The 25,645-nt window shown below is 41.9% G+C and overlaps 1 protein-coding gene and 1 long non-coding RNA gene across 2 annotated transcripts in view; one reads left to right on the top strand and one right to left on the bottom strand.

Annotated features, from left to right (window-relative positions):
- The window catches only part of LOC121708836, a 139,007-nt gene that overhangs the window by 103,888 nt on the left and 9,474 nt on the right, over window positions 1–25,645 (bottom strand). The window contains exon 2 of the long non-coding RNA XR_006031776.1: window positions 15,254–15,257. This is a non-coding gene — a long non-coding RNA (uncharacterized LOC121708836). The remainder of the gene's footprint in view (window positions 1–15,253; window positions 15,258–25,645) is intronic.
- mtnr1bb (melatonin receptor 1Bb) overlaps window positions 1,804–25,645 on the top strand; it is a 50,671-nt gene continuing 26,829 nt past the window's right edge. Inside the window, exon 1 of the mRNA XM_042091753.1 lies at window positions 1,804–2,183. Within this exon, the coding sequence (XP_041947687.1) occupies window positions 1,988–2,183 (196 nt within the window). The 5' untranslated portion in view covers window positions 1,804–1,987. The remainder of the gene's footprint in view (window positions 2,184–25,645) is intronic.

Raw genomic sequence — 25,645 nt, 5'->3', positions numbered from 1 at the left:
AAATCATGCCCATAGCCATAGGTGAGCAGTTGAGCAGAACAAGCCCAGGGAGGGGCAGGAGTTTGTTTTCAGTTCTCTGGCTAGCATTAGTCTAATCAGCACCTCTTGGGCATGGTGATGTTGAGGCCTCATTTTCATAGGCAATGAGTGTTTTGTTTACTGATCCAACATCTGGTTAGGGGAGGATATAGGTCATTGTTATGGGAACTCAGATGCTGAAAAGATACACATGCAAAACCCAATTCAGGCACCTTTGGGAGGATAGAAGGGCCCCCCACCACACACACACACACACACACACACACACACACACACACACACACACACACACACACACACACATGCACACACACACACACACACACACTGCTACCACCACCACCAAACACAAAAAAACCTAGCAAGGCTAAATATCCCCTGAATTTAAAAATGTGCTTGACCTAACTTGACCTAATTCTTAAATTGACTGGTTTGTGGAATTTACCAGTTTATAAGGTTGTAAGACCTTGGGGCCTGACTGCTAAATCAAAGCATTTCCATATAAGGAAAAATAATACATTCATAAAAATCATCTTAGTATGTGATCTGTGTGTCAAATGTCCTATAGAGGTCTTTACATGGGTTTTGTCATACACAATTACAGCCTGACCATCCCACATAAAAAAACAAGCTGACACAAACCCCATGTGAATCCTCTGGGAGATTGTGCCAAATATGGATAGACAAACGAAAGTGTTGCGCAGACAAAATCATGTTTGTGCTGGCATAAGATTCCTGTGAGAGTGGGCAAAACACTTGGGCCAACTTTTTCTCCAATTTTTGTGAAGGTCTTTTGAAGATGATATAGTCGGACTCTGAATGTCAATGCGCTATGAAGGTGAAAGGCATTGGATGCAAGTCAGTTGCGGAGGTTTCGCCCCTTTGTTTTTAACACCTTGCCAAGATGCGTCCGCCTTTTCAGAGCCAGAGAGCTCTTACGGGAGAGCATTTCAGACTGCCGGAGCGGCTTTGTGGTCACAGTGACTTATTGGAGAATTAGCGGAGAGACATTCGTCCAGCTCAAACATGCAAAGGAGACGTGGGGATGTCCTTCTGCTCGTAAATATGCCCAATCCGGTAACGTTGAGTGCGTCCCTGGATATTCTCCTAACTTTAACATGACTGCGAGTTAAACTGAGCTGACCTTGGATAATTACCCAAAGCATTAATTTGACCAATTTATTGACATCATTGCATGCTTTCATATAGGATATGCTGAGTAGTCCACTGCCAGATGCAGAAGAGCACAACGCCGGTAAATTATTGCATGTGGCAAAGGCACAATTTAAATTATATTTCAGTTAGATAAAGTGCATGAGTGGCATGGCCAACAGCATTATGGATTAAGCAACAACCCGGGCTTTTTGGAATTGACGAAAGAAGACAAACGAATGTCTCGCTCCCGAATAAAGGAGGCTATATGTGGTCTATGACTTCGTCCTTGGGTGAAACGCCAAGCTCGCGCTTGCCTGTCGGATTTGAGATTTTAGTTTAGCCCACGTTACTCATTCATAGCAGAACACCGCCATGAGAGAAAGTGTATTCTAGACATCTAATTCTTCCTCAATTTGAGAACCAGCGGAGCGTGAGGAAAACAGGAGAATAAACATGCTCACCCGTGGAGAAGCTGAGCCACGGAGATCGCAGACGTTAAATGGATTTGGGTAATATGTCATGAATTTGTTTTCACGCTACATAATCAATCCGAAGAAATGTTCGTGTCAGACTAGTGGATAAACTTGCGGTATGTGACAGTAATCCGCAACTCCGCGGCAACTCCCATTCAGTGTATTTAATTGCAGCCGGACTGAAGAATTCCGTCATGATCCTCACTGTGAATCGAGCATACGTTTAACCTTATTGGCGCATGTCCAAGGAATTGCTCATGATTGGGTTCGCTTGACCAAATTCTCCGGAGGAGAACTTTACACATGAACTGGACTCCGGCATGCCAGAAAACATCCCGTTTCTGAAGAACCGCACGGAACTGGGACATGTTGGACGCGCGCTGGGTTCGAGCTCGCGACCCGCGTGGGCTGTAGCGGCGCTGGCCAGCGTGCTGATCTTCACCACGGTGGTGGACGTCCTGGGGAATCTTCTGGTCATTATCTCTGTCTGTCGCAATAGGAAGCTGAGAAATGCTGGTAAGTATTTAGTCACTTGATCAATCTCCTCCTTATTTCTGCAAAGTGGTATCATTAGGCCTACTACGATTTCTGTGCTTAAAAAACACAAAACTTTTCCCACCAAACTCATTTAATCACTCAAAATCATTCAAAAGAAGGCGTGCTTTTCATGTGATCCTTTTGACTTGTTAAATAACCATAAACTGTCTGTAATGAAAATATAATTGCGCAATGCAGGGTCCAAACAAACTTTCAACTGCACTGTGGATGAAGTAGACCATATTTTTACAGATGGCTGCAGCACTCTAGGAAATACATCCAAGTGCATCATTTCTGATTTTAGATTGTATTGTCTATCATAACACTATGTGTTTCAAGTCAAGTGCATCAGTTTCAAAAACAGTTTGGGACAAGGTCAAATAAATGTCTTACAGAGTTTAACAGATTATGCCTGTAGTCAGTCAGCATTTAGCCACATGAGTTAGCGCTCATGTCAAGCTTTTCCCAGAGGCTGGCAGTTGTATTTATTTATGGAATAGCATTGATCTAATGTAGGCTAAACTTACAGCTTTGGATACAGTACATTTCCATATCAATTACCTTCCACTTATCAGCACCTTGTTGTGGGTGGAGATCCAGAAGCTCTACCTATATGACCATTCTGTAAGATCATGTAATTACACAAAGTTAAAACTAATAGGAAACCTCAATTAAAGGAGAAGTTCTCTATTTTTAAACCTACGGTCTATTTTTAGATGATAGCAACATACAGTATGACATTTTTTTTTTTTACCTTGGTAAGTGTAAAGAAAGGGTATAAAATAGGACTGTTTGTTATGGAGCCCCTAAGGGGACATGAGCAAAATAAAATCTAAAGTTTAGTTTCATGTGCTCAAGCGAAACTTTCATGTGCTCACGTGAAACTTTCATGTGCGCACGTTAAACTTTTATGTGCGCACATGAAAGTTTCGCATGAGCACATGAAAGTTTCGCTTGAGCACATGAAAGTTTTGCGTGAGCACATGAAAGTTTCATGTGAGCAAATTCAAATTAAACTTTAGATTTTCTTTTGCTCATGTCCCCTTTGGGGCTCCCTAGTTTGTGCAGTCAATGCATTACCTTTTATTTCTTCAAGTCATTGCCATCTTGTGTGGAGTCCGGACAAGTCGATTACCAAATGCAGTATACTTTATACTGTATAAGCTACTGTCAATAGACACAACTGGAGGAGAGTTCGATAATCAACTTGTACAGACTTTCTCCTCACAAGATAGCGGTGACTGGAATAATAGTAAGTTAACTGCACTGACTGCACAATTTTTAGTTTCTTTACACATAAGGTAAAATACTTTGTCTCCATAGTAGCAAAGACATGCCATGATTTTTTTAAGTAGTTAGTTTTTTAAGTATGTAGTTAATGGCTTAAACAGGGATTTGCTTTGATGTAGCGAAGCAGCCCCCAAAGGCTATATGCAATTTAGTTATGCATGCATATTCCGGTCTTATACTCCTAAATCATTTTATCCCAAATGAAAATTTAGACTCTATGTTGAAGAATACAGAACTTCCCCTTTAAGTAAGTAAATAAGCTTTATTTATATAGCTTTCTTTGCAGACAAGAGTCATTAATGCCTAACACAAATAATTATATAGAATATATAAGATCAACCAAATGGAGAAACAAATTAAGTAGCCTTAGTACAGAAGGCACTATACACAGACACACAGGACCCAATACAGTAAAATCCCTGATGCTGATGACATTGGAGCGATTTAATACACAGCTCTTCTGTAAGATGACCAGTGTAATTGGGAATGAGGGAATGACATGGTTATGATTTCACACGGTGCTCTGGTATTAAAACATAGCTTAATTACAGCAAATTACCGTTTGCATGTGAGGGTATGTGTGTGTGTGTGTGTGTGTGTGTGTGTTTATGCATGTGCATTCCTGCGTGTGTGTGTCTGGATGCATGTTAGAGAGTCTGTGTGAGTGCATATAAGGGTTTGTGTGTGCGTGTGCTTATTTGAGATTGAGTATTTGTGTGTGTGTGTGTGTGTGTGTGTGTGTGTGTGTGTCTATTTGTATCTGTACAGTCTCATTATGTAAAGTAGATTCTATGTCTATGTCTTTGTTATGTGCCTGCTGCAGTGTGCCCTGAGTGTGTGTTTGCGTATGTGTGTGTGTGTGTGTGTGTGTGTGTGTGTGTGTGCGTGTGTATGTGTTTGTGTGTGCATGTTTCTGAATATCTGTTGTGTTCGTAGGGATTACCCTCCGGCCCCCCCCGTTTTTGATGGCGTGTACCAGGCGTCAAAGCCAGTGCCGTTGAAGAAAGACGCCCGCCTGTCTGCTTTAAAGAGCCACAAGCATTGTCTGATAGACAATTCCTCTATATCTCAATAGCGTGTATATCTAGGTGCCAGCTCTCCCTGTGCTCCACTGTCATTGTCATTCACCGATATAGCAAAAGGGTAACAGCGTCTCATAAGACTGATAATGCTTTTTTTGTCCTAATCTGGGACTGCTACAGCACATTTTTCCCTAATCTTGTTACTGCCTTTTCAGTGTATTTCCCTTGTTTGAGTAGGCGTAGAGTTCACATTATACTTTTTCTGGTTTTGATACTTTGCCGTATATAAACTAGTAATAATAATTATAAAAATAATAGAAATAATAAAAATAAAAATAGACGAGAGAAAAGAACACACACACACACACACACACACACACACCCTCCACCTCCACCCCCAACACACACACACTAACACACAGTAGCAATGGAGAAAAAAATCTCTCTCTCTCTTTTCTCTTTTGATTTCTCTCTCTATCTCTCTCCTTCTCTCTCTCTTTTTCTCTGTGTGTGTGTGTGTGTGTGTGTGAGTGCATGTGTGTGTGTGTGTGTGTGAGTGCATGTGTGTGTGTGTGTGTGTGAGTGCATGTGTGTGTGTGTGTGTGAGTGCATGTGTGTGTGTGTGTGTGTGTGTGTGTGTGAGTGCATGCACTTGTGTAGTTAAAATAGCTTTGCCACTTTATGAAATTAAATACTGTAATCAGAATATTGAATGTCTGGCATGAAGGAAAATTGAAAATCTTTGTTTCCTCAATTGACTTTGGCGAAAGATCAACCTTAATTACTGTAGCCAAAGAGACCAAACAACCCCCCCCCCCCCCCCCCCCCCACCCAGCACCTGTTTGTGAAGGACACCCATCAAACTCATCACCTGTGTGTTGTAAATACCCTCTTTTAATGAAGTTTCAAACATCTCTAAGTGACATCTGTCAGTTGTTGGATAACCTTGGTTAATCCAACAGTAAGACCACCGCTCCCAGGGCTTGTGTGCATGATCTGAAGTGTTCTTTGGCTATTGGTTCCAGCATTACGTAAGTATTTTTAACAGTCTATGGTAAGCACACAGACAGTTGGAGGGTGATTGGCGGGTGAGTAGAGCTCATCAGTTGAGATGCCCTTGAGCGAGCTGCACTGTATTGAGGGGTGGATGCTAGCGCGTTGCGCCGTGATTACCAGATCAGAACACAGAGCACCATGCAGAGAGAGCCAGCTAGCCAGAGACTCAGGAAACTGAGAGAGAGAGAGATTACAGCCCTTAGAGGGGACACTGTCAGAAGAGGTGATGCAACAAGAGTTGACGAAGAGATTAGTTTAAGGAACCTTAACAGATGGGGGGAGAAATGTGAAGGGTTACCACTCAAGTTGTCTTCTATTGCACACTGTATCAGCATATGTACACTGTGCATTTGGAACGTTAGAGTTTTCCATAGTTTGTTGTTTTGAGGACAAATCTACAAGGCATGAGAAGACTGCTCTTGTCTAAGGTCTCCTTTTGCACTGTATCTTGATTGTCAGTACTCTTCTGTAAGTCGCTATGGATAAAAGTGTCAGCTAAATGAATGAATGGAATATGTAATGTTTATGGTTATGGTTATGTTTATGGTTTTTAGCAGATGCATTTGTCTAAAGGACTTACAATGACATCAATAAACATTACATAAACAAACATTTTAAAGCAGTCATATAGCCTAAATAAAACTACCAATAGTAGCCGACTAAATAACATTTAACAGAATAATGACAATAATCATAAACATACAGTACACAAACCACAACTCAGTAAAATTAGTTAAAGGAGAATTCCGGTGTGATATTGACCTAAAGTGTGTTGAAACATGATACCGAGTGTGAACGTATGTCTCATAGCCCATCTCGGCTTGTCCCCTGCACTCCAAAATCTGGCGCTAGTTAGCCGATGCTACCAACAGCTTTTTCAATGGTGGTGCTTCGGCATCGGGCTAGCCATGCAAATAAATCACTGTTTTAATAATATTATATTATTATATATATTTTATAAATATTTCACAAAATAATTCCGTGGAAATGCATGGATTCCAGTTGCTGCTACTGGAAGAAACTGGAATCCATGCATTTCCACTGAATTATTTTTGGAATCTGATCCCTTATCATACCTGTTCATTCTTACTCGTCGCTCGACTTATCGTGACTAAATTCAAGATGGCTGCAAACGCTAAACTTCGTGAAGATACTGTCTGTATAAATCGTTTTGTAAGTAAACTACCAGTGCTTTTTCAAAGTTCTCAATGTCTCGTTTTAAATGTCAGGGCCCTCGGAAGTCTACAAATTAAGTGTGGAGATACATTGAGCCTCGTAAATGGTGTAAAACAGTGATTTATTTGCATTGCTAGCCCGATGCCGAAGCACCACCATTGAAAAAGCTGTTGGTAGCATCGGCTAACTAGCGCCAGATTTTGGAGTGCAGGGGACAAGCCGAGATGGGCTATGAGACATACGTTCACACTCGGTATCATGTTTCAACACACTTTAGGTCAATATCACACCGGAATTCTCCTTTAAATTGATTAAATACAAGGTAAACAGATGATTATTTAGACACTTTTTTGTAGATCCCGAAGCTGTCGTTACAACAAAGAGCGGCAGACCATTTTACCAATAAGGGATCACAGAAGAATAGAGTCATGACTGTGACCTCTTAGTGTTGATGGAAGGTTGACACAGCAGACGCTCATCAGAGGACCGCAATGGGCGAGGGGATGTAGAGCTGGATCATGGAATTAAGATAACAAGGTGCATATCCAGTAAGTGTCCTGTAGGCCAGAGTGAAGGATTTGAATTTTATTCTGGCTGCTATATAGGAAGCCAATGAAGAGTAACAGAGGACTTATATGTGTGTTCTTTTACTGATTAAACATACTGCTGCATTTTTAATCATCTAATGGTCTCACTACACAGGTAGGCCAGCTAACAATGCATTGCAATAGTCTGGTTTGGAAAGAACCACGGCCTTTACAAATCATGTGGCATATTGCATTAGATAAAGAGAAATTTAGTCGGTCATCAACGGTGACACCTAAGTTACATGCCATTTTAGCTGGAGTCAGTGAAGTTGAACCAAAGCTGGATGCTAATCTGTTGGGGAATAGCTATATAAACTGGGAGTACCAGAAGCCCAGTTTTGAAGAGGTGTCGAAATATCTCTGAGGCATACCGAAAACCAAGCAGAGATAGTAAGATCATCAGGTGGGAAAGATTAGTAAAGTTGAGTATCATCCGCATAACAGTGATAGGTAAATCAGTGAGAGCGAATAATCTCACTTTAGGAATTGATGTACTGTAAATGGAGAACAGAGTTGGTCCAAGGACTGATCCCTGAGGTACACCTGTCGTGAAGTCATAAGACGTTGATACCTGTCTTTGCCAAGACACACTGAATGAGCATTAGGTAGGTAGGATGCAAACCAATTAAAGGTATATTATGCAGTTTCAAGGTATAGTTTAAAGGTATATTATGCAGGTATTTTTGGCACTCTAGAGCTCCCCCCAGAGTTGCAATATATTTATATTTTACTTTACTTTACTATATTACAAATAGCCTACTTCTATTTTGTTCCCCTTGTACACAGTGAAAATGCTTTTGTTGTGGAGGCAAAGGACTAACAACAGGCAAAAACTATCTCCAAAGAGTTGCAGTGTTGTGCGTGAACGAGTTCAAAATAATTTTTTCGTGAACGTTGAACTGAACGCAACACATTTTTTAATAAAGAACATGAACGTGAATTAGTTCACATTATGTGTCATGAACGGCAGACATCACTGTAAATGAACGTTGGAATTTGTTAACTGAGTGACATCTGTTTTCTCTTTTGAAACGCAACGAGAGAAAGTTCCTCCCTCCTGTATTCTCGCTGGTGCCGCTTAAATCATGTATCACCAGACAGAAATGGTTTTTGACATGTGTGCGCAATGCATTGCGGCCAACGTAGTGTCCGGCTGAGAATAGTTGAATAGCATACTGGCTTCCGCACAACGTTACCCGTAATGAATTGCAGCAGAGCGGGGTAGGCATAGCAACGCCGCGTAGCAGGCAACGACGAGAGCGCCGAGTATAGAACTGGTCTACCTTGTCTGTACTGCTGCAAGTTTCATCACCTGGTAAGAAACCCATAATTGCAGTGTCATGAGCAAAATGTCTAATGAGCAGCTTCAAAGAACGTATAGTGATTTCTAGCTCGTAGTGTGAAAAAAAGTATTTACTTAAATATCTCACGAAAAAAGTAAAATGAACTGAACTTTGAACTAGTTCAGAATTAAAATTGTGAACTTTGAACGTGAACTGTTCACTTTGAGCATGTATGAACTGAACTTGAACTAGTTCAGAAAAGCTGTGAACTGGCACAACACTGAAGAGTTGTATCTACTTATGTTTCAGTATGTTTCACGATTCTCGCAAGATGTCTCCATCTTGATTGCTTGCATTGCTGGCTCTTACGGTAGTGACCCGCTACGGCTATGCTCTATGGCTATGCTACAGTAGGTGAACGACTCTCCTATTACTTTTGTTAGTTTGTTTTTCATCAAATTGGCTTCATAGAGGTTATATTAAGGTAAATATCTTGCATTAGTGTACCTTTAAGAGCTTTCCCAGAAATGGTTAGGTCATATAATGTAGAGAGGAGAATGTCATGGTTCACTGTGCCAAAGGCTTCAGTCAGAGACAAAAGAGCAGTTTCAGTTGAATGACCGCTTTTCAAACCAGACTGATTAGGAGGTGGCTCGGAGATACTGTAGGAAATCAGAAACTTGCTTTAACACTACTTTCTCAAGAACCTTTGAAGAAGGGAAGAAGGGAAGAACAGGTATAGTTGTTCACATCTGCTGAATTGAGTGTACTTTTCTTAAGCAAAGGTGTAATCCTTATTTATTTGAAACAAAAAGGACCTTTTCCAGAACTGAGTAAGGATTTTATAACATGTGTGACTGCTAACAAAATAGGGAGTGTGATGGATTGCAGAGTGATGGATAGAGTGACATCCAGAGGGCATATTGTTGGACGATTTCATTGAAGAAGTAAAACCAAAGTCCTTATAGGCAGGTCCCCCCACTCAGTGGCCATCTTGTAACACATCTGGACAGTTAACGGGCAGCTATTTTCCTATTCAATTGAATGGGGGAGGTATAAAGGAAGTTGCGAGATATGTGTAGACAACTGCCATATTGGTGTTACGAACATGCAGTTCAGAGGATTCTTTGAGTGTTGTGTCTCCTCATTAGAAAGTCTCCGGTATAACTTCTTCCTCAGTATAAGGAGAGTCCAACAATCATGCCATGTCTACAAAAGGCAATGTCCTTTTTTAAAGGCTCATCCAACTGGGCACTAATCTTAACTTTTCCAGTGGAAAATGTTGCATAGTGATCTGTGGCCAGTGAAGTAGTTGGTGGCAGTGGTGGAGGATACAGAAGAGACTTCAAAGTAGAAAAAAGTTTTCTGCTGTTGTTGGTGTTCTCTAATTTTCTCTGGTAGAAAGCCTTTTAAGGGGCAGCGCTTATTGGCACTGACCTGAGTGCGGTACATTCTGCTTTCGAGATTCGATTACTTAAATCCCATTATTCTCAATACAACCCCACACACCAGCATCAAACTCTGCCGCCACCTTCGTGTAGATTGCGATTCATGTCTATTTTTGTCGGTGCCTGTTTTTTTTTTGTGCTCTTTCTCGGTAGCCGAGTGATTTGAGTCGCCGGTGTACGGGGGCAAACGACATTTCCACTAGGGATGTATCAGCACTGTCATGTCGGCGCCAATGTATGCACCCCTGTAATGGTCCTTCAGGTACTTCTACAACTTTATTGGCATCTACCTGTTCTTAATTGAGATGGATATAATTAGGAGAGGCACACATCTGTGTATATGAGATGTCATAATTGATAGTGTACGTCAATGTGGAATCCATGAGGTTGAGAGAGTTGTGAATAGACCTGGGAAGCAAGATTGTGTCAAGACCGAGGAAGGATACATGAGAGTTCCCAAGAACACGGTAGCCTCCTTCAGTCTTAAATGGAAGAGATTTGGAACCACCAACTGTCTTTCTAGTTCTGGCCACCTAGCCAAACTTAGCAATTGGGGACAACGTTTCTTGATTAGACAAGTAACCAAAACCCTATTTGTCATTATGAAGGAGACCGAGAGTTCCTTTGTGGAGAAGGGAGAACCTTAGACAAGAAAAAAAACTGGACTAACATGCTCAACACCATGTCCTGTCGGTACAAACAAATAAATGAAAAAGCTGCTTGGCTACTCTAGCTGTTGGCAACTCGAGCTAGGTAGCACTGTTTTTTTTCGTACCAACAGTACTCAGTGACTGAGAAACAGAGATCTATGTGAAAAATTGCCGGAGTTTTTCTTTAAGTTAGGTTCAGCTGGTGCTTAATCCTCCTGAGCATCAATATAAACTTGATGAATAAAGGATAGCATTTACAGTTCTTTTTAAAACTTTTTTAATCGCCCCACAGACGCTTTGTTGGTTAAAAAAGTTTTAAAAAGAACTTTAAGTGAGAACCTTAGAGAAGGATAGCCATCTGTACAGCACTCTGTCAGTCAGCATATTAGAGAGGCCAGCTGGAATCCAGTCCTCACTGACAGGCACCTGACAGCCCACTGGAACTGCCAAAAATCACCTGAACGACTCTCAGACCAAGAGAATCAAAGTCGTCTGATCGGATGAAGCAATCCTACTAACTCAACTATTTGGCTGCATTTCCCAACAGCATGTATGGAGGACATCAGGCACTGAGCATCACCTCATTAATTTCATCCCCACAGTCACACTCAGTGGTGGTGGCAGCATCATGCTGCAGGGATGTTTTATTCTGGGTACTGGGACTTCTGTGTACTGGGACTTAAGGGGACAGGGACTTGGGAGTGTAGTCTGGAGGGAACGATGGATGCAAAAAAAAAAAACATAGAGTAATCGTAAAAATGAGTAAAAACCTTTTCACTCAGGCTGAGTAAGCGCTCAGGGTCTCAAGCTGGGGTGAGGATGCACATTTTAACCAGACAGCAAGCTGAAGCATACCACCAAGGAAACACAGGACTGGCTTCAGGAAAAGTCACCAAGGAAACACAGGAGTGGCTTCAGGAAGAGTCCTGTGAATGCCCTGTAGTGACCTGAATCCAACAGAGCATCTCTGGACTAACCTTTACTTTGTTATTTGCCACTTCTCCCCATACAATTTTGGCTTACCTCCGAGAAAAAGGTGTGACAAGCCTATATGATCATTCCAAGAAGACTTGTGGCTGTCATTGCAGGGTTCCGAATGCTTATGTAAATTGAATATCTTTTTTTTTTTAATAAATGAACACAACACCCCAGAGACCTGTTTTGTTTTGTGTACAGATTGATGTGAAAAACTTAATTGAAACCATTTTATTTGTATGAAGCATAACACAATGATGACTATGATTCATAGTACATGAACCTCTATTTTTTTCTCTATTGTAGTAACAGTTCATATCTCCGTACTCTTAACTAAGTACTCAACTCCAACATAAAAAAACTTCACACATTTAAAATGTACACATTGCCACTTCATTGTTTTGTACAGTACGTGTACGTGTGTGTGTGTGCTTGTGTGTGTGTGTTTGTGTGTGTGTGTAGGAACAAATGTTGCAATCTTTCTTGAGGGTTCACCAGAGGCAGAGTGTAGCTGTGTTTTGTGTTCTGTTGCGGTTCTGCATGTCAGAGGTTCCCCTGAGCTCACAGTGTGACTCCTCCACCCCCCCCCCCCTTCCTCCTCATCCTCTTCTGTTCTCTTCCCTCCCTCTCATTCTCTTGTCTCTTCTCCTCTCTTTCCTGTTTCTTTTGCCCCTCCCTCTCCTTCCTCTTCCCCACTCTCTCTCTCTCGCTAATCTCTTCTCTCTTTTCCTCTCTCTCATCTTTTGTCTTTCCCTCTCTCTCCCTCTTGCCTATTCCCTTCCTCCTGTCCTTCTCAAACAATATCTTGCTCCTTCCTCTCCTCTCTCTCTCTCTCCTGTCTCAACCTCTCTCCCTTTCCTCCCCCTGCTCTCTCTCTCTCTCTCTCGCTCCCCTTACCTTCTTCATTCCCCCCTCTCTCCACTATCTTCCTCTCTCTCTCTTTCTCCCTACTCTGTCTCTCACTCCCCTTAGCCTCTTTGCTTTCCCCTCTCTTCTCTCTCTCCTTTCTTTCTCCCTCTCTCCCTCTCGCTCCCTTTACCACCCCCTCTCTCTTTCTCCCCACTGTCTCTCTCTCTCTCTCTCTCTCTCTCTCTCCACTTACTAAGCCGCTCTGAGTAGTAGTTGACATGCAGGTGCGGTGACAGCTCCATGTATGCACCGGAGCACTGAAAGCAGGTGTAGGCACAAGTGGTGTCTGAGAAAGAAAAAAAAAAAAAAACAGGAAAGGAGGGAATAAGGGGTGGTAGGCCCACAAAAACAATCTGACAGGAGAAAATCAGTGCTCTTCAGACTGGAAAAAGAAAAAAAAAATATTTTCACATTGCACACTGCAGAGGCATAGCAAAAAGTCTTCATTATGATTAATTCATCTCAGAAAACACGTATTCTATCACAGTGCAGAAAGATAGAAAGCTATAACCAAAAAAAAACATAACCTCTGATCATCATTTTAGGTCAACATTTTCTACAAACTAGTCATGCAGGAGCTTACCTGATTTCATGCTTCATCACAGAGATGCATCATTTTTTTTTGTTTCAGATATACACGAGAGGTGTTATATGTCTAGTGCTATTAGTAGGTACTGCATTTAGATAGATAGATAGATAGATATACTTTATTGACAGGGTTCCTACGCAGTATGGAAAACCTGGAAAAGTATGGAATTTGATTTGAGTAATTTCCAGGTCTAGATAAGTATGGAAAAAACAAATAAGGGTTTCCAGACTATTGCATCTACAGTACTAATCACTTCACTCAGGTCAAAATTAACCATTCCTACTGTTGTGTAACTTAACTGTCAGTCCACATCATCAAGATACAATTGAATGTGGGTCCTCAGAAAAACCCTGGTACCAAAACCAAATCGAGAACCCCTGTTCTATGCACGTGCCCTACACCATTGTGCACTGGTATGTTTGCGTAGCTCTGCTATTTTCGGCTAAAACACTGGTAGACTTTTTTGATTTTGTAAAAGTTACCAAGACATGGATTCTGCATTATCTGATAAACTGTTATTGCAAACAAATAATACTGTTTACGGTACGTGTGTGAGGCCTCTGCCAGCAGTGCACTAGTCTCCAACATATGTAGGCTATGCATGTACATGTATCTACAGAGAACTAAACATGTGAGTGCACCCAACACAGCACTTCCCCAACGAAAATTATCCAACAATGGGCAAGTGTTTTCTGAGGGCTAACAAGTACACTAGGTGGCACTATAGCTTGAATAGCACGGTATGCTACTGATGTGTTTTCGTTCTGAACCAGAAGAAGATTACCCCAGGCTGTATGCGTGTAATGTGCTGATGACGTTCGCTAATACAACAACTAAGATATCCACCATTGTGCGTGTCATTTTGTGTAGTCAAGATATTACATATTGGCGACGAGGACTTAAGGAAGACGAGTTCCAGAGGAAAGATCACCGAGATATAACCAACTTTGTTGCAGGTACGAGGGAGGGAAACGGCTAAGCGGAGCAAAGCTAGCAAGACAAGGAAATTAGATGGCAGCGACCATAGGGACACTGGTGGCATACGACCACAACACACAAAAATGGGAGGAATATGTGGAAATCCTACAGCATTTCTTTGCCGCGAACAGCATTGATGATCCAGTGAAACAGAAGTCTGTCCTCATTAGCTGGTTGGCGCGCAAACCTACAGTTTGATGAGAAATTTGGTGAGTCCTGACAAGCCAGGAGACCGATCTTTTGACGAACTGGTAACTTTGCTTAAAAAACATTTTAACCCACGGCCCAACGAAATTATGCCGCGTTTTAAGTTTGACTGGCGTATGAGACAGCCAAATGAGTCTGTAGGTGATTTTGTTGCCCAACTTCGAAAGCTAGCACAGGATTGCAATTATGGCAAGACATTATCACAAATGCTGCGTGACCGACTAGTGTGTGGGATAAACGATGAGCCAATACGAAGAAGGCTATTAGCGGAAACAAACCTTACGTTTGAAAAAGCACTGAATATTGCTTTAGTGATGGAGTCGGCATACAAAAATACACAGGAAATGCAAGGAAAATCATCGTGCAACAGCATACGAGAGACAGGGAAAATAGGAAAGCCATTCAAACGAACTGAAGATAAAACAGCAGAGGAAGGGAAATCCTGCTATAGATGTAATGGCGGACACAATCCTGCTGCATGCCGTTTCAAGCAAGAAAAATGCCATTCATGTGAGAAAATAGGCCATATTGGGCACGCTTGCAGGAATAGGAACAAGCAAAGTGAAAGTAAACAAAACAATGAAAAAAGAGGTAGGAATTGGACTCAAAGCAGGGCTCCCAGCTACAACAGTCGTTCTCATCATGTGACCGCTGATATGGATGAATCAGATGAAAGGGAGGACATACAGTAGAACAGGCGTTTTCTATGTACAACATGCAGGATGCTCCTGCAAAAGTGAAACCGTTTACCTTAGAGCTACAGGTTCATGGAGAAAATGTGAAATTTGAACTGGACACTGGTTGTAGCATCACGTTAATGGATGAGTCAAAATTCAACGCACAGTGGAGAAATGCAAAGAAGCCTGTAGTAGGGCCCACCAATCTCAAATTAAAAACATATACAGGGGAAGCCATAAAGGTGCTCGGTGTAGCTGATGTGACTGTGAATTGTCAAAAACAACAAAAGACCTTGCCTCTGTACATAGTGAGCGGCACTGGACCCAGTTTGTTAGGCAGGAGCTGGCTAGAGCAACTAAAGCTGAATTGGACTGAAATCCATAATGTGAGTGCATCATGAGGTGGAAAGCTGATATTGGAACAGGTTGTTTGCGCGGCACGAAGATGTTTTTAAAGATGAGCTAGGGACTTTAAAAGGAGTCAAAGCCACCATCCACGTCACACCAGGGGCCACACCCAGGTATTTTTCGCCCAAGACAAATTCCTTTCGCAATGCGTCCTAAAGTGGAGGCTGAGATAAACCGCCTAGTAAAGGAGCAAATTATCACGCCAGTTAAACATTCTGACTGGGCCTGCCCAGTGGTGCCTATATTGAAGCCTGATGGCTCAATTAGGCTGTGCGGTGATTACAAGCTTACTGTGAACCACGTATCTTTGTTAGAGCAGTATCCAATCCCCAAAATTGAAGACCTCTTTGCCATATTATCTGGAGGGCAACAGTTTTCTAAATTAGACATGAGCCATGCATATGCCCAAATTCTTGTTGATGAGGCCTCGAAGAAATACCTTACCGTGAACACGCACAAAGGTCTTTTCACTTACAACCGCCTACCTTACGTAGTTTCCTCAGCACCAGCCGTGTTCCAAAGGACAATGGAGAACCTGCTGCAGGGGATACCGATGGTTGCTGTGTACCTGGACGACATCTTCGTCACGGGCATGAATGTCCAGGCACACCTGAAGAACTTGTGCTGAAGTGCTGAGTCGATTGGAGGGGGCCGGGTTACGGTTGAAACGGACCAAATGTGAGCTGTTGAAGGACGAAGTCTGCTACCTGGGCCACAAGGTAAATGCACAGGGTTTGCAACCTATGGAGTCAAAGGTCAAGGCCATCAGCGAAGCTCCATCCCCGTCAAACATTACAGAGCTAAAAGCTTACCTGGGACTCCTGAACTATTACAACCGTTTCTTACCCAACCTATCCACGTTGCTAGCGCCCATGCACCTGCTACTTAGAAAAGATGAGAAATGGGTGTGGACAACCAAGCAGGAAGAGGCATTTGTAAGTCAAAGGAACTCCTCCAGTCAGCTAGTGTGTTAGTTCACTATTCAGCAGACAGGGAACTAATCTTAGCATGGGATGCATCTCCCTACGGGATGGGTGCTGTGCTTTCGCACAAGATGCCTGATGGGACAGAGAAGCCGCTGGGGTTTATGTCACGAACTCTGACCTCAGCTGAAAAGAGATATTCTCAGTTAGACAAGGAGGGCTTAGCTGTCATTTTTGAAATACAGAGATTCCACAAGTACTTGTATGGGCGAAAGTTCTCAATTACGACTGACCATAAGCCTTTGATCACACTTTTCCATGAGATGAAACCAGTACCCAACATGGTCTCACCCAGAATCCAGAGATGGGCCGTTCTGCTCAGAGCGTATGAGTATCAGATAATCTACAAGCCTGGTAAGCTTCATGGTAACGCGGATGCACTCAGCAGACTCCCGGTGCCAACGGTGCAAAAAGAGGACGAGAAACCTGAGCGAGTGCTGATGTAGAACACATGGACGATGCACCAATCAACGTGTCACAGGTCAGAAAGTGGACAGCAAGAGATGTCATGCTGTTTCAACTATGTTCTGAGTGGGTGGCCTGAGATAAAAGACCCCCAACTAATGCCATACTACAGCCAGAACGGTGATTCCACAGCAGGGACGAGTCGCCCTCCTGAAGTCACTTCACCAATCACATCCAGGCATGTCACGCATGAAAGCTCTTGCCAGGTCATACGTATGGTGGCCACGGATGGACCAGGACATAGAGAGAGAGGTGAGCATGTGTCAGGAATGCCAACAGAACCGAAAAGCTCCACCAAACGCTCCGCTGCACCCATGGGAATGGCCTGAGAGGCCATGGTCCCGCATCCACATTGATTATGCAGGGCCGTTTTTGGGAAGAATGTTTTTGATAATTTTTGATGCTCATTCAAAGTGGATTGATGTTTACCCCACAAATGGCTAACAATTGAAAAGTTGCGTCACAGTTTCGCAGCACAAGGACTTCCACAGATAGTAGTGTCTGATAACGGTAGCTGTTTCACAAGCTCAGATTTCAAGCAGTTCATGACACAAAACGGGATCCAGCACGTAACATCTGCCCCATTTCATCCGTCCTCCAATGGGTTGGTGGAACGCGCCGTGCAGACTTTTAACTCATTGAATGCCAAGCTGTTTTCGGAAGCTTTGTCCTAGAGTGCCAGCAATCTAGACCATTGTTGATGATTTTTGTACAGCCACAGCATATTCTGTGTTATAGCTATGAACACATACAATGGCTCGTTTAAAAGGTGAGACTTTAAGCTCTCAGTGGGTGCAAACCGTGTATTTCTACACGCCTCTGTTCCTGAGAAATCCCAAGCTAAACAGTGGCTAGTTTTCATCAAAATCGCTGTTTTTTTCTAGAAATGGAGATCTAACGTCTTTCATGAAATATGAAGTGTTGCCTGTAAACTTTCCGGGAAGTGATCAGCGAGACCTGGCGAGACTGCCACCTAGTGATAGACCCACGAAAATAGCCTGGTTTTGAGATGACGTGCATGCGTCACTGATTCGACCCAAAGCGGCAACCGAGTTATGATAAAATGTCCAGATAAAATGTCCAGATTGTGCGTTTTCGATCGTCATATATTTCATTTCCATTCATCACAGAGTTCCCAAAATCACACATAAGGTGTGTTAGAGTGTCTAGTTTCGTAATTAAAAAAAAAAGCTAAAAACGTAATATTACGTTTTTTGGCACTCAACGCATGGGAAGGAAAAACGTAATATTACGTTTTTGGCACTCAATGAGTTAAAGAGGGGGTGAAGAAACTAAAAGGAGGCAGCATTGAGACCCGCGTTTCCAGATTTTTATTCAGCTACCGCATCACACCCCAAGCAACAACAGGGCTGTCGCCAGCAGAAATGCTGATGAACAGAAGGCTCAGATCAGCTTTTGATCTACGGAAGCCGGATATCAAGTCCAAGATATAACAAAGACAGTTGCACCAGAAAGAAAACCATGACAAAACAACCCGGCTGAGAAGGTTCAGTCCTGGAGATGCTGTGTACATAAGGAACTATGGCCTGGGACCAAAATGGGTGCCTGCTACAGTGGAGTCACCTACAGGCCCTGTTTCATACACTGTTATTTTGGGAAACGGCCAGAGGATGAGGAGACATGTCGACCAGGTGAGAGCTCGTCATCCAGAATCCTCACCGTCACCGGACAAGGAGACAGAATCGTCTGAGGCCAGCAGCTGGGAGGTAGAGCCTGAAACACCAATGCATCAGCCAGATGAAGAGCCGCAGCCTCCTGATGAACAGGCAGAACAGCAGAGTTCAGTTCCTAAGAGATTGGACTTGCCTGGAGCCCCAGCAGCAGAGCTGCTCTGCCAGAGAGCGGATGTTGCCTCAACACTTGAAAGACTATATTAGATAGTAGTGAGATCAAATCACGTATATATATATATACACGTTATATATATATATATATATATATATATATATATATATATATATATATATATATATATATATATATATATATATATAAAAAGCTTTGTATTCATGAGATTTTGTATTGTTCTGAAGCAAGATGTTAACTATAGCTTGAATAGCACGGTACAGTATGTTACTGATGTGTTGTCGTTCTGAACCAGAAGAAGATTACCCTAGGCTGTATGCGTGTAATGTGCTGATGAAGTTCGCTAATACAACAACTAAGATATCCACCATTGTGCATGTAATTTTGTGTAGTCAAGATACTACAGCAACCATACAGAAACAACATAATTTTCACATGGTAATATTATACATATTTAATTTTAAAAAGTGGATAAATGGACCCAAGGTTCAAACAAATTGTGTCATTTGACAAATTCCAGATTGACAAGGGAATGGTAGAGCAATGTGTATGCTCAGCTTGCCTTTAAGAGCACAACTCCTTACATTTGTAAGGCTTTTGTTTTTAAGTCAGCCAAGTTCCATGGCCATGGTCACATCCATAACGTTTCATAGGAAAAGTTTATGCTACACATACAGTGTTGATGCGACAATGTCCATAGTGTCTGTGCAAAGCTGATTTATATCAATGTAAAGTGTGATGACCAAATTGTGCCCCTTTCTTACTTTTAAAACATTTAATGGTGCGTTATGGATGTGACGTTATGTTACATAATGTGAATTTATAAGACTGGAGACTTTATTATACCTCAAAGCCGATAAAACGTCTGTTCTGGTGTAGGCTTGCCACCTGTGTCTGACAAAAATCCTGGATATTTTGACCATCCAATCAACCTTTTTGTTTGTAAGCAACGGCGCCTTTCGCACATCTAACCCAAGATAAAAACCGTCATTCTAAGCGACAATTGTATAGCTAAAATGAGTAAGAATGACAATTTCTAGTTATTTGTTTAGTTAATCGCTTTATTTAATAGCAGACCTTCATTATTTTGTTATATTTTCAACAGTTTTTAGTTGTGGACACCTGGGGGCAGTATTGAGAAAAAAGGGGAATACATAATTAGGTTCTGCTTTTTTGCTTATGTGGAATAAAAAGAAATAATGTAATTTTTCAGTCTGAATAACCAAATGTAGCAATGTAAGGTGTAGTGTCAAACAGCTTACCTGATCGCTTAGAGTGCTTGTCTTGCGATGATTTTGTCACCATGAAGGACGAAATTGCCTTTATTTGACGTGAGCTTGAGAAATTTCGCTGGGCACGGGGAGCAGCTAGCATAAAATGGATCGCCTGGGCATGGTTTTAGCCACATAGCGTACTTCTCCTGTTCTCCTCTAACCCAATCACTGTTAAAACATGTCGACCTCTTGTTTTTTCTTTACTGGCCTGCCATCACCTCCTGTTGCACCCTCGTCGTCATCCGTCTCTCCACCCATTTTCACAATGTAACTTTACTGTTTTTCACTGGATACTTTCCTTTCTCTGTCTCTCCTTGTCCCACACACTCTCCGTCTCCACCTTACCATTTCTAATGAACCTCCACGGTGCGTGCCCCCACCACCACCACCCATGTTATGCTACGTCATTTTTGTAGAGCCAATAAGGCTGCGCATACGTTTATGGACGTAGGCACGCTTCAATTAAACTGAAATACACATTTTGCGCATCATGTACAAAAATCTGGGACATTCAGTGTCCAGGATTTTTATTTTTATTTTCCTGGACAGACCATGAAAATCCGGGACAATCAGGAAAATCCTGGACAGGTGGCAACCCTATTCTGGTGGCATGGTTTCAACGCATTTCACCTCAGTGTTTACAATTGACATTTCAAAGATTATTAGGTTGATCCAAACCACAGGGAGGCCTTGCCTAACCATTAGCAAAACAAACATAATATTAAAATACCTCCAGTGATTAGCCTAGCCATAGCCTATTTTCAAGTGGCCTAATAACGAAAATCTGAGCGATTATCTTCCTGTAACTGTCATACTGTTGTTGTACAGTAACTGGATTATCGTGTTAGCTGGTGAAGATGGCTGACTTTGCAGCTGGAGTTAACATAGCAACCTCCTGTTGCAGATCTGTTCAGCCTGCCGTTCACGTCTGCTTAACACAGTTTAATTTTAAATGTGACGTGATATGCCAGCATTTGAAGTGTCAGGTCCTCTGTAGCTAATACCCACTGAGTAACATGAGTAACGGCAGCAATAAACTAGATGTACCGCATAGCGGTACAAAATATGACCGCCTCTCAGTCCTGCATATTCTCTTCGCAAAAATAAATGTAAATTTGTTTCCATCTCCTACTCCTGCAACTCATGTGCATGTAAATGAGTGTGTGCATATGTGAGTTTGCTTTTGTTTATAAGTGTGTGTGTGTGTCTGTGTGTGTGCATGTGTGTATGCGTGCCTGTGTTTATGTGTGTGTGTGTGTGTGTGTGTGTGTTTGCATGCGTACATGCGTATGCGTGCCTGTGTGTGTGTGTTTATGTGTCTGCATTCATGTGGGTGGGTGTGTGTGTGCTTGCCTGTCTGTATGAGTTTATGTGTGTGTGTGCTTGACTTGACTGGTTCAGACACGTCACATCCATAACGTGAAACCGTCACATCCATAACACCAGTTTTTCCTTAAAAATTCACAGAGTTTGTAGAAAACCTGTAATCTCTCACAAAAGTGTGTCCATTTCATGTCACATCCATAACGCTGATAAAATGCCTTGTATTCTTAGGATGAAATTGATTATATGAAATTTGAGGATTTCTCAGTATTCAGAGGACAGAGGTTACATTAAAAGTTATGCAAATTAATTCACTGATACTAATTTTGCCCCCACTCTAAGGCATTTTGTTTACCAATATGAGTCCAATTGTCACATCCATAATGCCGGAACTGCCCCAAAATAAAAAATCACCAACAAAGCAACCTTTATGAGCAGAAAAAAACATCACCAAATGAACAGTCTTCAAGAGCATTTCACTGGGCTTATCATACAGGCAGACACCTTCCTTCACACCTGTATTTAACTGAATTAGGCCCACGACACCTCTGGAAGGCTCAACAGCCTGGCATCACAGACCCATCCCCATCCCCCACCACACTCATGATGGACTTTCAACCACCAAATACCAACAAAGTATTTGGTCATTTTCATCGCTGTGACTGTTTATGATCAGGTCATGGTATAAATGCTAAGAGAACAATTCACATAATTATATTGTATCACAACTTGCACTTCGTCACACTTACAGTACATGATGTGAAGCTCGATGATATATGAGATATAATGATGCAATGTAGTGAAATAAAAGAGATATGTCCATTTGAACTTGTACCTTTACCTGTGAGCAATAGGGCCAGATTTGACCGGGCTTCCTGTCCTGTTGAGATTGAAACGGTATTAAACTGTAGATACTGTTTATTTTTTGCCACAGCTAGAATTTTTTTAGCTTGCCAATTGAATGTGGAGAAGTCATTTGAGTGGACAATAAATTGTCAAAAGTCACTTAAGGAGAGCAATACTGAAATCCCTTGTGTGTGTGTGTGTGTATCCAACACAGGAGATAGTTTTGATGTACAATCTTGGGAGGCACTGGAGTTGACAGGTTTTTATTGACTTGTTTTGACCACACCTCGACAGTCAGGGAAACACAAAAATCCTTGCCCTCTGGTGAGGCGCCACCACCACACACCTGCTGGCATGAGTGTGAGTGTGTGTGTGTGTGTCTCTGTGTGTGTGTCTGTGTCTCTGTGTGTGTGTGTGTGTGTAGTGCCTCGACCACCTAATGAGACAAGACCAGGTTGGGTCCGGGCTTGTTCTCTCTAAATTGCAGTGAAACAGTTGACGGTCCGCAGCAGGGTGGGCAGATGGCCGTGTTTGAGAGCGAGACGGTGTGAGAAACTACTCACCTCTCCTACTAGCAACCGGAGCCCGACTCGTCCAGCGTAATTTAAATGGTTCCAGAGGAAGGAGAGAGAGCAGCATCTAGATACAAGTTGAATTCATTTTGCAATCTACCATATTATAAATGCAGTGTGATAATTTCAAGTGGTGGTGTGTTGGGGAGAGGTGGGGGGGGGGGAGGAGAGGAAGAGCTTACATAACAATCTCCCCGAGATCCAGAGGCGCTTTGGGTGAAGTTGTGTGTGTGTGTGTGTGTGTGTGTGTGTGTGTGTGTGTGTGTGGGGGGGGGGGGGGGGTAGTGCTGAGTGCCGGCTTCTGCTTTGAAGTACAGTACACGCTGGAGTGGGTCTGAAAATCTTCTGAGAGGAGCCTTGCAACCTCCATCCTGTTCCCTCTCTCTTTTTTTCCCGCCTGCCCATAATAAATCTGTGTAACAGCAAAACTCACCCCTGTCTCAAAGCATCTAATGGCGGCCGTTGTCCGTGACAGGGCAAATGAGCCAGAGATAAGTGCTCTTGAAATATTTAAGAGTAATTAAGAGGAGTGTAACCATTGAGCGTTTTCTATTCTTTTATTCTCCTTCTTCCCTTTATCAAAGAAATGAAGGACCTCAGGATGTCTTCTTGTTATTTGTTATGCTGTGTTACTACGGTTACCATCATCCCCTATAGACCCTTTCATCAATAAAAACAAAAACAATGCTTGAACGTTCTATTTGGGCCCCAATCTACTTCCTCTACATTAAGATAACATATGGAATGTTAAAAAGGAAGTCTTGTGGGGCCAACTATGATGCTGATAATGGAACTCTCTTGAAAGGGTCCATTCATACTTTGCACGTGACGTCACAATCACTGGCTGGCGGGCAAGAACGCCGTTCTCCAGCAATGAAATCCAGTAAATTAGTCTAGGATCTGGCCAGGACGTCGCCAGTTTTACTATGCAAAAGTTGATGTTTTGAGGTATAAATAACATGCCAGATAGTTGTTGTGCGATTGGATGCACTAACCTCCGAGGAGATAAGCCGGGGTTATGTTTTTACCGGATCCCATCTGATAAGGAGAATTCAGAGAGAAGACAACTATGAATACAGGCAGACAGTGCAATCGTTTCAGGAAATGGGACCTGGCAACCTTCACAGTATACACGTCTGTGCAGTGACCATTTCATCAAAGGTAATTTCAACATTTGTTTGAATACAAGGGGTGTATGATCATGTCTTAAGTTACCCTGTAGTTTCGTCAATCAACACCACCAGCTGGTTCCGCGAGTCAGCTGTTTGTGTTATGAGTCTAAGCTAGGCTAACAGCTGCTGTCTTTTGCTAACAACAAAGGTTGTGTGATAGGTTGTTTTGAAGTTTGTGATATCTATGGTTTTCAATGAGAACCAGAGATAACCCAACAGTAGAGCTAGATTATTTACAGAGGAATTATTACTGCTCAATTATAAAAAAAATAAAAAAAACTTGTCTGCTTCACACAATTTAGCTACCTTGGAGTTAATCTTAGTCCATATGCAGCTAGCTCACTAACAGACTTGATAACTACTAGAAAGACCTGGAACTAACGTTACAGGACTCAATGTTGAAAATACCCAAAACCTTGTGTGGCAATAACGTGTTTTATCTATTATATTATCTTATTTTATTATTCCAGGTGCCAAATCTGATGACCCGTTGTCCCCTGATCCATCTGTCTTCTCTCACACCCCTGCCACCAAAAGGAGGAAGAGGGAGAAAGACATGGAAAGCTTGTCCCATCATTTCTATTTTGGCCACAGAGAGAAGAGCTTCGGCTGTCAACGCCCATGATATTTAGACAAACTTACCCTAGATGTGCCTGCATAATTAGTTTATAGAAAAACCCAAAGACTTAGAAGCAAGAGCACAAACATATTCGACCTATAAGCACCCTCAATCATTCCTTCTGGTTAAATACTACAATAATACAATGTAAATATGCAATGATTTATTTATACAAACACACACTGTAAATAATAATAATTAATGAATATATGCCATTTTATATATTACAATAATACATGTATTACATTTTCACTTTAAATACCTTTGTGCATTGTATTTATTTGTATTCATCTGTTTTATTTATCTATGTATGTGCATTTTATTTATTTATTGAATAAATCTGTATTTGTTTATCTAACAGTACAATTCAAAATTTAGCACTTTTCATTTGTTTTCTTTGTGCACGCTTGCGTTTTGCCAATTCCTGTTTGCAGACACTGCAATTCAAAACACTAAGATCAGTAGTCTGCAAACAACTTCTGTGCATGTACAGTCTCTTACAGATTCCTGATGTACACTACATGTGAGCACACTTCACCTAACCCGGCCATACAGATGCAGTGGCCAAATCGAACCAGTTCCTCCTTTTCCACAGCAACCTAAGCTGTCAGAGGCGATTCATTCAAGCTGTAGGAATGATGTAGCTAACATAGAAAAAGGTTTTAGTTAGATAAAGTATATCATTCACAAGCACAATAGCCTACCACAGATACTTTTAAAGCTACACATTTCTTTCCTTTTTTTAATTAGGTTACCATAATATAACCTAAACATATTGTAGTGAACTGAGCCTAGCTGGTTCATCATGACTGAACTCCCATAATGCTGTGCAGTGTATGTGTGTGTGTGTAATGTTGATGTTGGTTTCAGTATGAGTAATTGCGTTTACCTTGTCATGTATGTGTTAGCTGGTATAGTCTTTCTTTATGTTGTACCTCATGTGTTTACCCCGTGTATTGTATGTGACTACCCTGTTTGTGTATCGTGCTTGTTTAATTGACCTCCTTTGTGTTGCCTGTGTAATGACGTTCGTGTGTTTTGGTGTGTAACCAATAAAACCATTCTGAGACAACTTTGCAGTTTGCTACATTGGTGTCAGAAGTGG

The sequence above is a fragment of the Alosa sapidissima genome, chromosome 5 (assembly GCF_018492685.1).
Source record: "Alosa sapidissima isolate fAloSap1 chromosome 5, fAloSap1.pri, whole genome shotgun sequence".
Lineage (NCBI taxonomy): Eukaryota > Metazoa > Chordata > Actinopteri > Clupeiformes > Clupeidae > Alosa > Alosa sapidissima.
This window is presented reverse-complemented; position numbering and strand designations above follow the sequence as displayed.